General features: G+C 40.1%; 1 protein-coding gene across 4 annotated transcripts in view; it reads left to right on the top strand.

Moving 5' to 3' along the window:
- Positions 1–12,271, top strand: part of Fam214a (family with sequence similarity 214 member A) — a 72,422-nt gene that overhangs the window by 45,852 nt on the left and 14,299 nt on the right. For all 4 annotated transcript variants that reach the window (XM_042687450.1, XM_042687452.1, XM_042687453.1 and 1 more), the window contains 5 exons: positions 411–613; positions 822–947; positions 3,319–5,152; positions 7,492–7,605; positions 11,195–11,274. In XM_042687450.1, coding sequence (XP_042543384.1) covers positions 411–613; positions 822–947; positions 3,319–5,152; positions 7,492–7,605; positions 11,195–11,274 — 2,357 coding nt within the window. The remainder of the gene's footprint in view (positions 1–410; positions 614–821; positions 948–3,318; positions 5,153–7,491; positions 7,606–11,194; positions 11,275–12,271) is intronic.

The following is a 12,271-nucleotide window of genomic DNA, read 5'->3' as shown; positions in this document are numbered from 1 at the left end:
TCGCACACACAAAAAAAGTATTGCCTGTTTGAATGTTTAATGAAAATAAAAATTTGATACCCGTGATCTTAAAATTTAATGTAATCTTTTCTATGAAATAATAGTGAAATTAATGAAGTAGCCAATGTGGGGGCAAATCAGGAATCCATCAGATATAGTGTATGGAAGTTTTGTTTTCTACAAAATAGTGCAAAGATATTCCCACCCCAGGAAATTTGCATATTAATATTCACTACCAATCCTGTGCTCACTTATTATCCTGAATACATAATTTAACAAGCCATTCTGTATAGCAAAGCTTTAGCAAAGTTCTGCAGGGGATGATTTGTTTTTTCAATGCAACATTCAAATTTGAACACAAAATTAGGATGATAATTGAGATGAGTTGTTCATCTTTGTTTTGTCTTAAGTGTCGCCAAGCCAGACGCACCAGGTCTGAGGTCACCCTGCTGTGGAAGAACAACCTGCCCATCATGGTGGAGGTAATGCTGCTGCCAGACTGCTGCTACAGTGACGACGGGCCCAGTACAGAAGGGGCTGATCTGAATGACCCTGCCATTAAGCAGGATGCGTTGTTACTCGAAAGGTGGATCCTGGAGCCAGTTCCTCGGCAGTAAGTTGTTAGACTCAATGTATCAACCTCTCCCCTACATCCTAAAAATTACCTCTGTCATTTCTTTGGATCCCTGTATGTTAATAATCCAAGGCATTGACAAATGCTCTTGAAAGCACATGTCCTGAGTTGCCTTAGTTCCAGGTTTTCTCTTCCTTAAAACTTAGTCAATGCTGACATTTAGATTATGCTTTGTTACTTCCCTTAGGAATGGTGAGCGATTCGTTGAAGAGAAGACCCTTCTGTTGGCTGTCCGCTCCTTTGTGTTTTTTTCTCAGTTAAGTGCGTGGCTGAGTGTTTCTCATGGTGCTATTCCACGAAATATTCTTTACAGGTATGTCTAAGGCAAGAAAAAAAAAAAAAGGAACAGTAGTCACACTGTTTAGCTGACCAAAGGATATTTTACCTTTTAAATAATGTATTTTTTTCATTTCTAAATATAAGATGATAAAATTTAATGATGTTAGCTTTGTGCTGGTGGCTCATGCCTATAATCCTAGCTACTCAGGAAGCTGAAATCTGAAGACTGTGATTCAAAGCTAGCCCAGGGAGGAAAGTCCATGAGACTCTTATCTCCAATAAACTACTCAAAAAAGCTGGAAATGGAGCTGTGGCTCAAGTAGTAGAGCACTTGCCTTGAACTGAAGAGCTTCTGGGATTGCATCCAGGCCCAGAGTTCAAGCCCCATGACCAACAAAATAAATAAATGAATAAAATAAAAATTTAATGATGTTTTTCTCAAAATAAGAGAAATTTAGATTGCATCAGTATGGATTTTGTTTGTTGAGTTAAATTTGGTACAGAATAAGAGAACTTTTTTTGTCGGTCAAGGGGCTTGAACTCTGGGCCTGAGCGCTGTCCCTCAGCTCTTCAGCTCAAGGCGAGCGCTCTACTGCTTGAGCTACAGCACCACTTCCAGTTTTCTGGTGGTTTATTGGAGATAAGAGGTTCATGGACTTTCCTGCCCAGGCTGGCTTTGAACTGCAATCCTCAGATCTCAGCCTCCTGAGAAGAGAACTTTTAAGCTTATGTTAGAGAACCAAGAAGAGATCTAATGCTACCATTAGATCCTGGGCTTCTGAAATTCTTTTTTTTGGGGGGGGGGGATCCGGTGGTGGGTCCTGAACTCTGGGCTTGGGTGCTGTTCCTCAGCTCTTCAGCTTAAGGTTAGCACTCTTCCACTTGAGCCACAACATCACTTCTGGCTTTTTTCTTTTTGTTTATGTGGTACTGAGGAATCAAACCCAGGGCCTCATGCATGCAAGGCAAGTGCTCTACCACTGAGCCACCTTCCCAGCCCTGGGCTTCTGAAATTCTATAATGAACATCTTAAATTTTGTCATTTTGAAAAATATAAACATGCCAGGTGCTGGTGGCTCACTTACTCCTAACTAACTGAGATCTGAGGAGAGTGTGGTTCGAAGCCAGCCTGGACAGGAAGATCCCCAAGTCTTAACTCCAATTAACCACAAAAAAGCCAAAAATTGAGCTATTGCTCAATTGATAGAGCACTAGCCTTGAGTACAAAACTTAGGCTTGGCATCCAGCCCCTGAGTTAGTTCAAGCCCCAGGACTGGAGCATACACAGACACACACAGACACAGACACACATACACACACACAAATAAATATAAACATAGCTGGTCATAGTTGAGTGTGCTTGTAGTCTCAATGACTCAGGAGGCCAGTGCTGGAGGATCACTTAAGCCTAGAAGTTTAAGACAGCCTGGGCAACAGAATGATAGCCTGCCTCAAAAAAAATCTCTGTGTGTTGTATACCCAAACATAAACAAACATATAGGTTGCCAAGCAACTAATTGCCTTTTTAGGCAGGTGGCCATGAGATATTTATCTTAATCACCTTACACAATAAAATGAGCTAAATCAATTTTTATACTAGTAAATACAGACTCCTTTCTATTTTTGACAAATATTGTTGCTTATAACATTCCTGAACTTTAATACTTAAGTTGTCAGATCTCTTAAAAAGAAGATCATTTTGCCTGTATGCTGATAGCTCATGTGCCTGTGATCCAAGCTACTCAGGGGGTGAGATCAAGAGGATTGCAGTTGTAGACTAATCTTGGCAGAAGTTTTATGAGGCCTATCTCAACCAATAAAAGCTAGGAGTGGTAGTGCATACTTACCATCTAGGCTACAATGGAAAGACCACAGTGCAGGAAAGCCTGAAAAACAAACAAAAAAACCCAAAGGACTATCTCAAAAATAACTAGTGTAAAAAATGCTGTAGACGTGACTTAAGAAGTAAAGTTATTATTTAGCAAGTTTGAAGCCTGAGTTCAAATCTCAGTGCTACAAAAAAAAAATCAGATCTTCAAGTATGTTATACCACTTACGTTATGTTCTAAGAATAATATGCATATCCAGGTGGCTCAAAATTAACCTCAGTGGTAATTAATGCAAACAAAGATGACTACCTTTTAAAAAAATTTTTTTGGCTGGTACTGGACCTTGAACTCAGGACCTCATACACTTATTTGGCTTCTTTGCTGTGGCTGGTGCTGTACCATTGAGCCATGCCTCCAGTTATAGCTTTGTGCTGGTTAATTAAATTTGTCAGTCTCATGAGTAGCAAGGATTGTAAGTACCTGGCACTTAAAAAAACAGTATTTACATAATTTAAATAGAATGATGGACCTAATATTTACAATCTACTGCTTCTGTACTTTTCTGTTTGATTTTAGAATCAGTGCTGCTGACATCGACCTCCAGTGGAATTTTTCACAATCTCCAATAGAACATGTGTTCCCTGTTCCCAACATTTCTCACAATGTGGCCTTGAAAGTCAGCGTTCAGTCCTTACCCAGGCAGTCCAATTACCCGGTTTTGACATGTAGTATTCACACCAACATTGGTCTTTATGAGAAAAGAAGTCAAGAGCATGAACTTAAAAACCATCAGCACTGCAATCCTAATGAAGTAGAGCAAAGTAGTCCAAACAGTTCCCAGCGTCTGTGCAGCAAACCAACATGGACCATGGGCCCTGAAAGTGTCCTACACGTGAAACATGGCACAACTTCTGAGTATACTACAGCCATCAAAAATGTGAAACTGTATCCTGGCCCTGGCAGTAAACGTGACCATGGGACATCTCAAGCCAACATTCTGGGATTTGGTGGCATGGGAGATAGAAAGTCACATGAAGCATCCGTGAGAACTTTAAAATCATTTTCACTGACTGGTTCTGGTGTTTCTAGCCGCCAGAGTTCCTGGCAGTCAGGTGGGGAGACTAACCCTTTAATAGACTCTTTAATTCAGGATCGACAGGAAGTGATTGCAAGGATTGCTCAGCATTTGATTCATTGTGACCCAAGCCCTTCAAATATTTCTGGCCCACCATTTAATACTCAAGGCTCTAGTCCACTGAATTCAAAAATTTACCAAGAGAATGAAAATGTAAGAAAATGTAAAGACACTTTCTCCGTTTCTTTTGGTAGTCCAGACTTGACCTCAGAAGACACCCATGAAGGGAAAACTCAGGTAAAAGCAGAAACTCCACGGAGTGAAACTTGTATGTCCAGTGGGCCTTACTGTCGGCTGTCTACTGGAGAGGCGAATCCTCTGATAGGCTCTCTGCTGCAGGAGCGGCAGGATGTCATTGCGAGAATTGCCCAGCACTTAGAGCACATTGATCCTGCGACATCACGTGTTCCCCGGCCCACCTTCACCATGCTGGATTCCACTTCAGGTCTTTCCAAGGTATTTAGGAGCTCCTATGAAGACAAGCAATTGTTGAAGACAAATAAAGATGATGGCTCTGTGTCTGTTTCCCATGGAAAATTTTCCTTGCTAGGAGACAACAGTGATGGGGAAAACTTGATACCTAGAAAACCGTTCAGTTCTTTTAAATGCAACAGTAAAGAAAAGTCTTCTTTGAAACCTCAAATAAGAAACCAGTGTCAGAACAATGCTACCGAAATCATCCAAAGCATGTGTCAGGAGACACAGAACAAAGTTACTAGTTTATCCACTTCCTTGAATATGTCTCATTGCAAGGAAAATAACTTAGATTTGCTGAACAGATTAGAAAATACACTTTCGGAGACCCAGTTTAAGGAGCAAGAAATTACTAATGCAGTTGACAAACAGTATTCAAAATGCAGCAGTATTGAAAAAAAGATTTGTACAAATAAATATAAGGAAAAAATACTAAAAAATGAGAATTGTAATCCGGACTCTTTTGATAGTCTCCAACTTGATAATTCAAAAACAGTTGACTCACGAATAAAAGTCAATATGTGGGAAATGTCTGAATATTTGAACAAGTGTGAAAATAATTGTTCAAATAAAGACTCAAAAAAGCCCAAGACATGTGATCAAAATACTCACCTTAATAGCATAGAAAATTATCTCCATAAAGATAACGAAGGTTTCAAATGCAAAAAGTTAGACAAATTAAAAAATGAGCAGGATAAGAAAGAAGATTCAACTGAAGAAAAATCTCAAAACTGTTCTCCAAGGAAAAATACAAAAGACTGTTTGTCTACATGTGAACGACTGAAAAGTACCGAAGTGTTGGTATGTAACGTAATTAATTTCAAGTAGAGTTCTCAGCTATTTATTATGGTTTGAATTTTGTTCAGAGGAGATCTGGTGATAATGACCCAAGGTGGGTTAGAAGGATAATCAAATTCAGCTTATCGTAATTGGTTAGAAAAGACCCATGGTGGCCATTATTTTTCTAAAACACAGTCTGATAGAGTAGTCTTCCACAGAACTATGAGCATCTTTGTAAATAAACTTACTCCCTGGAGAGCAAATGCTATGTAGATAGAAGAATGAAAATCATAAGATTTAATGAGGGCTGGGAAGGTGGCTCAGTGGTAGAGCGCTTGCCTTGCATGCTCAAGGCCCTGGGTTCGATTCCTCAGTACCACATAAGCAAAAAGAAAAAAGCCGGAAGTGGCGCTGTGGCTCAAGTGGTAGAGCGCTAGCCTTGAGCTGAAGAGCTGAGGGACAGTGCCCAGGCCCAGAGTTCAGGCCCCACGACCAAAAAAAAAAAAAAAAAAAAAAAAAAGATTTAATGAATAGGGACTCGTACCTTTAAGAAAAACCCTTCCATTATCTCAGTAAATCTTATTGGTCTGTTATTTTAATCTTTTAGCTCAGATCTTCATCCTTAACTATAATCTAAAAGGTTTGTTTACTTCTGTTAAGCACCTAGGTTTTAAAATATTTATAGATTCAGGAGAATATATGCTATTTGACATATTAAAAAAATGCTTTAGGGCTTGGAATGTGGCACAGTGGTAGAGTGCTTGCCTCACATGCATGAGGCCCTGGGTTCGATTCCTCATCACCACATAAACAGAAAAAGCTGGAAGTGAGTGCTGTAACCCAAGTGGTAGAGCACTAGCTTTGTGCAAAAGAAGCTTAGGGACGGTGCCCAGGCCCTGAGTTCAAGCCCCAGGACTGGCCAAAAAACAACAACAACAACAAAAAAACTTTAATTTTAGCCCAACCTAGATGGCTTTATGGCTTTAATCCTACCTACTCAGGAGGCTGAGATCTGAGAATTACAGTTCAAAGCCATCCTGGGCAGAAAGATCTTGAGACTTTTTACCTCCAATTAACCAGCAAAAAGCTGGAAGGGGACCTGTGGGGCTTAAGCGTGCCAGAACTTGAGTGAAAAAGTAGGGAGGAACAAATACATTTTAAAATATTTTGTATGCCTTTAATATATTGTTTAGATAGAAAATATTCTAATCTTTGGATATAAAGTTGCCCAGTTTTTAAGATTTGGCAGTTCACATTATTGTTTGCCCATTGGGCTCAGGTGATCCTGCTGTCTCAGCTTCCTAAGAAGCTGGGATTATAAGCAAATACCTCTTCATTTGATCTTAGCTGAGAGGCAAATAAGTGATATAAACACAAAACAAACAAACAAAAAAAATGCTCTTATACTCTACCCACTTAAAACCTTTTTTTCCTTTTTAATACTAGGTCTTGAAACTCAGACCCTTCACACTCTCATTGGCTCTTCTTAGTCTAGGTCGAAGCTCTACCTACCACTTGAGCCACACCTCTAGTCCAGCATTTTGCTGACTAATTGTATACAACAGTCTCATGGACTTTCCTGCCCACTCTGGCTTTAAGCTGAGATCCTCTAGGTCTCTGTCTTCTTTGTAGCTAGGATTACAGGTGTGAGCCACTGATGCTCAACCATCAGTTAACCTATTTCTTGAATCACAGTAAAGGCATAGTGCTGTGATTACATTGCATATATTCTTTTTTTTTTTTTTTTGCCAGTCGTGGGGCCTGAACTCCGGGTCTGGGCGCTGTCCCTCAGCTCTTCAGCTCAAGACTAGCACTCTACCACTTGAGCCACAGCGCCACTTCCAGCTTTTTCTGCTTATGTGGTGCTGAGGAATCGAACCCAGGGCCTCATGCATGCAAGTCAAGCACTCTACCACTGAGCCACCTTCCCAGCCCCACATTGCATATATTCTTAAATTTGTAATAATTTTCATATTTCCTGTTGTCGCACAAATTCTCTAAAAATAGCTCTTGATATTGACACGATGCTAATATTTTAGAAGATTATACAAAATTTTTCTGGTATAATTTGTGAATTATTTTTCACAAATTAAAATAAGTATTGGTTTACTAGATGTTAGATTCTGAGTGAACATTTATTTGATAAGGCAATTTGGGCGTACTTTAGAACATTTGAGTTTGCTCAGCCAAAAAAATATTGGCAAAAAAATAATCTTAGGTGTTATTTTCCAATTAGTGTGTGTGTAGATGTGAATACCTCAGATCACGTTAGCAATGACACTTTAAAAACTATAAAGCTACACACAATCCTTTGAATGGTATTGAACATTACCATTAAAATATCATTCTTTTCCTAATAGAGGGGTACACTGAAACATTCAAGCATCTGGCGGAAACATAATTTTCATTCCTTAGATGGAACCTCAACAAGAGCCTTTCATCCCCGAACTGGATTGCCTCTTCTTTCAAGTCCTGTAAGTACCCCGTGTGTGTGTGTGTGTGTGTGTGTGTGTGTGTGTGTGTGTGTGTGTGTGTGTGTGTGTGTGTGTGTGTGTGTGTGTGTGTGTGTGTGTGTGTGTGTGTGTGTGTGTGTGTGTGTGTGTGTTGGAACTCAGGGCTTGAGTCCTGTAAGTATCCCCTACCCACTATCACACTGCGTGTGTGTTTTTGTGTGTGTATGTTGGAACTCAGAGCTTGAACCCTGTCCTGAGCTTTTTCCACTCAAGGCTAGCACTCTACCACTTTGAGCCACAATTCCACACTCTACCACTTTGAGCCACAATTCCACTTCCAGTTTTCTGGTGGTCATTTGGAAATAAGAGTTTCACAATCTTTCCTGCTTGGACTGGTTTTTGAATTATAATCCTCAGATCACAGCCTCCTGAGTAGCTAGGATTACAGATGTGAGTCACTGGTGCCTGGCTTCCTAACAACTTTAAAGAACTTTATTTGGGAACCTTAGGAATTACAATTAGGGAAACACTGGATGAGTGACTTGAAAGAGACAGGGAGAGTGGGATCTTTTTTTTTTTTTTTTTGGTCCTGGGACCTGAACTCTGGGCCTGGGCGCTGTCCCTGAATTCTTCAGCTTATGGTAAGCCCTCTACCACTTGAGCACAGATCCACTTCTGGCTTTTTCTGCTTATGTGGTGCTGAGGAATCGAACCCAGGGCCTCATGCATGCAAGGCAAGCACTCTACGAATGAGCCACCTTCCCAGCCCTACTAACAACTTTTTAAAAGCAATTGACTCTTATTGAAAATGATCTCAAAGAAAAGAACTATGTAAGAACTTTTTTTTTTTTTTTTTGGTCAGTCATGGGGCCTGAACTCTGGGCCTGGGCACTGTCCCTCAGCTCTTTAGCTCAAGGCTAGCGCTCTACCACTTGAGCTACTGCACCACTTCCGGCTTTTTTTTCTGCTTATGTGGTGCTGAGGAATCGAACCCAGGGCCTCATGCATGTAAGGCAAGTGCTCTACCACTGAGCCACCTTCCCAGCCCTATGTAAAAACTTTTAAAGAATCAACAAGAACAACAACAACAAAAAATCACATGTAGGACCTTGTTGTCAGAGTGACTTCTTAAGGAGTTAAAAGTAATTCTTTTAAAAATGTTGTAGGAACTAGGTGTTGTTGGCTCACACCTGTAATCCTAGCTACTCAGGAAACATATAGAGGAAGGATCTAGGTTCAAGACCTACCCAGGAAGAAAAGTTCACAGAAAAACAGTTTACGGTTCACAGTAAAAAAAAAAAAAAAAAAAAAAACAGGGCTAGGGATATGGCTCACGTGTAGAACACTAGCCTAGCAAAATTTGAGACCCTGAGTTCAAACCCTAACTAATATCACACAAAAAAATTTTAAGAGCAAGATATACATGATGATACATACCTGTAATCCCAGCTACCTAGGAGGCAGAGGTAGGAGAGTTGTAGTCTGAGGTAAGCTGATATAAAAGCACAAAACTCTATCTGAAAAAACGAATAGGGAAGCAAAAGGATTGGGGAACACACATGGCCCCAAGTTCAGTTTCCAGTCACAGAAAAATAAATACAAACAAAAAGTTAAAATATTCAAAATGAATGTGAAGACAAGGAATTAAGTTGAAACAATGAAACTGAGCCTGATGGCATACATCTAGCTACAATCCTAGAACTCAGTGCTAGAGCAGAAGAATTCTAAGTTCAAGGGAGTCTGGGTGACATAGCAAGATTAGGTCAATAAATGAATAAACAAAAGAGATAAAGATGAACATACAAGATTTCAAAAAGAACTAAATAAAAAAGCTAGATAAGAGAAATAGTACATTTGAAGTGTGCATTCACATGCACATACTGATGGACAAAGTAGAACAGAACAAAGATTGATTGATTGATTGATTGATTTTATTTTTTTGGGGTCCGGTCGTGGGGCCTGAACTCTGGGCCTGGGCGCTGTCCCTCAGCTCTTCAGTTCAAGGCTAGCACTCTACCACTTGAGCCACAGCGCCACTTCCGACTTTTTTCTTTTTGCTTATGTGGTGCTGTGGAATTGAACCCAGGGCCTTATTCATGCAAGGCAAGCACTCTTTACCACTGAGCTGCCTTCCCAGCCCCCAGAACAAAGATTTATAGAGATCAATAGAGATACAACAAGTGAGTAGACAATATACAGAAAGCACAATTTAGAAAATATTTAGGAAGTGTCTAAAAAATAGGTATAAAGCACTTGTATATAACATTCAAAAATGTTGATGTGTGCATTTCTCATCTGTTTCTTAGTCTCCAATTAGATCAGAGTGTCAGAAATATCTGACATACTTAATTCTAGAAGCAAATCCTTTTTAACTTTTTTCTACTATGAATTTCTTTAACCTTTAATTTATGTTTTGTTCTTCTTTCTTTTGGAGGGTAAGTGTTGGTTTGTTTTCAGTATAATCTGATACATAACAATGATATTTGAAATTCAGTGTTCTTATAAGCCTTAAGCTTCTTGGGAGTGGGGCAGTTGGGGTCCGCAAAAGAAGAAAGAGTTGGAAGATCCCAGGCCATTTCTCTATTTATTGGAAAGCTTTCAGTATTCCCCACCTTCTCCCCCTGAGAGTACACTAATATATCAAGAAGTGATATGTGGGTGCTGGTACCCTCACACCTGTAAACCTAGCTACTCAGAGGCTGAGATCTGAGGATTGTGATTTGAAGACAGCCCCAGTAGGAAAGCTTGTGAGACTCTTATCTCTGAAAACCAGAAGTAGTGCTGTGGCTCAAAGTGGTAGAGTAGTTGCCTTGAGCAAAAAAAAAAAAGCTCCGGAATAGTGACAAGGCCTTGAGTTCAAGCCCCATGACTGACCAAAAAAAAGAAAAAAAAAAGTGAAAGTCTTATCTTTATTACATATATATTGAGATTCCATGTACTATCTAGTTTTAGAAGAAATTACTTTTTAAAAACTTGAGGGGCTGGGAAGGTGGCTCAGTGGTAGAGCAATTGCCTTGCATGCATGAGGCCCTGGGTTCGATTCCTCAGCACCACATAAGCAGAAAAAGCTAGAAATGGTGCTGTGGCTCAAGTGGTAGAGCGCTAGCCTTGAGCTGAAGAGCTGAGGGACAGTGCCCAGGCCGAGTTCAGGCACCATGACTGGCAAAAAAAAAACAAAAAACAAAACAAACAAACAAACAAAACAAAACTTGAAACCTAGTAAAAATACTTCCATTAGCTATCTTTTTTTTGCTAGTGAATAAAATTAGAAGATAAGAAAAATACATAATAGCCCAGCACTTGGTGGCTCACACCTATAATCCTAGCTACTCAGGAGGCCTAGATCTCAGGATTGCGGTTCAAAACCAGGCCTGGCAGGAAAATCAGTGAGTGACTCTTTTCTCCAATTAATCACCAGAAAACCGGAAGTGATGCTGTGGCTCAAGTGGTAGAGCGCTCACCTTGAGCTGCAACACTCTGGGCAGTGCCTAGGTCCAGAGTCCACCACCACCAACATAATAATAACATTATTTGAAATACACTGTTATGTATGAAATCTTACTTTAAAAGTATGCTGCATAGCTTTTATTTACGATTATTTTGACTTTAGGTTCCTCAAAGAAAAACACAATCAGGTTGCTTTGATCTGGATTCTTCATTGCTGCGTCTGAAAAGCATTTCATCGAGAAGGTAGTAATCTTAAAATATATCTATGTAACCGAAATAGAATTTCACAAAATTCTAGTCTCTGACAATAAGTGAGTGTAAAAATCAAAATCTTCATATTTTCAATATGATACTGCATGTGCAAAAATTACTGAAGAATGAAAGTCCTTGAGACAGTTAGCTACAGCAATTTTAGTCATTCTAATAAACATTATTATTTTTGGTGGGTCCAGTCGTGGGGCCTGAACTCTGGGCCTGGGCGCTGTCCCTCAGCTCTTCAGCTCAAGGCTAGCACTCTACCACTTGAGCCAGAAATCCACTTCCGGCTTTTTTCTTTTTGCTTATGTGGTGCTGAGGAATCGAACCAAGGGCCTCGGGCATGCAAGGCAAGCGCTCTACCACTGAGCCACCTTCCCAGCCCCTATAAATATTATTTTTTAACACTTAAATAGATTTATATACTCCTGGACATTAATCTCTACCTTGTATTTTTATTTTAATTAATTAACTTATTTGTGCCAGTTGTGGGGCTTGAAGTCATGGCCTAGGCACTTTTTCTGAGAGTTTTTGTTCAAGGTTAGCACTCTACCATCTGTGCCATAGCTCCACTTCTGGCTTTTTGGTAGTTAATTGGAGATAAAGTCTCACAAACTTTCTTGGCCAGGCTGACTTCAAACAGTGATCCTCAGATCTCAGCCTCCTCTGAATAGCTAGGATTACAAGCATGGGCTATGAGTGCCCAGCTAACCTCTACCTTTTAGTCCTTTGTTTTCTCCATATTGGCAAATGATACTACTTATTTTTTGTTTTTTTTTGGTCGGTCATGGGACTTGAACTCTGGACCTGGGTGCTGTCCCTCAGCTCTTCAGCTCAAGGGTAGCACTCTACCACTCGAGCCACAGCACCACTGCCAGTTTTTTCTGTTTGTGTGGTACTGAGGAATTGAACACAGGGCCTCATACATGCAAGGAGCACTCTACCACTGAGCCACCTTCCCAACCCCCAATACTACTTTTTTTCT

Source organism: Dipodomys spectabilis, unplaced genomic scaffold (genome assembly GCF_019054845.1).
Source record: "Dipodomys spectabilis isolate Male_0828 unplaced genomic scaffold, ASM1905484v1 ptg000108l, whole genome shotgun sequence".
NCBI classification, from domain to species: Eukaryota; Metazoa; Chordata; class Mammalia; order Rodentia; family Heteromyidae; genus Dipodomys; species Dipodomys spectabilis.
Note: the sequence above shows the minus strand (reverse complement) of the source record. Positions and strands in the feature narration are given on the sequence as shown.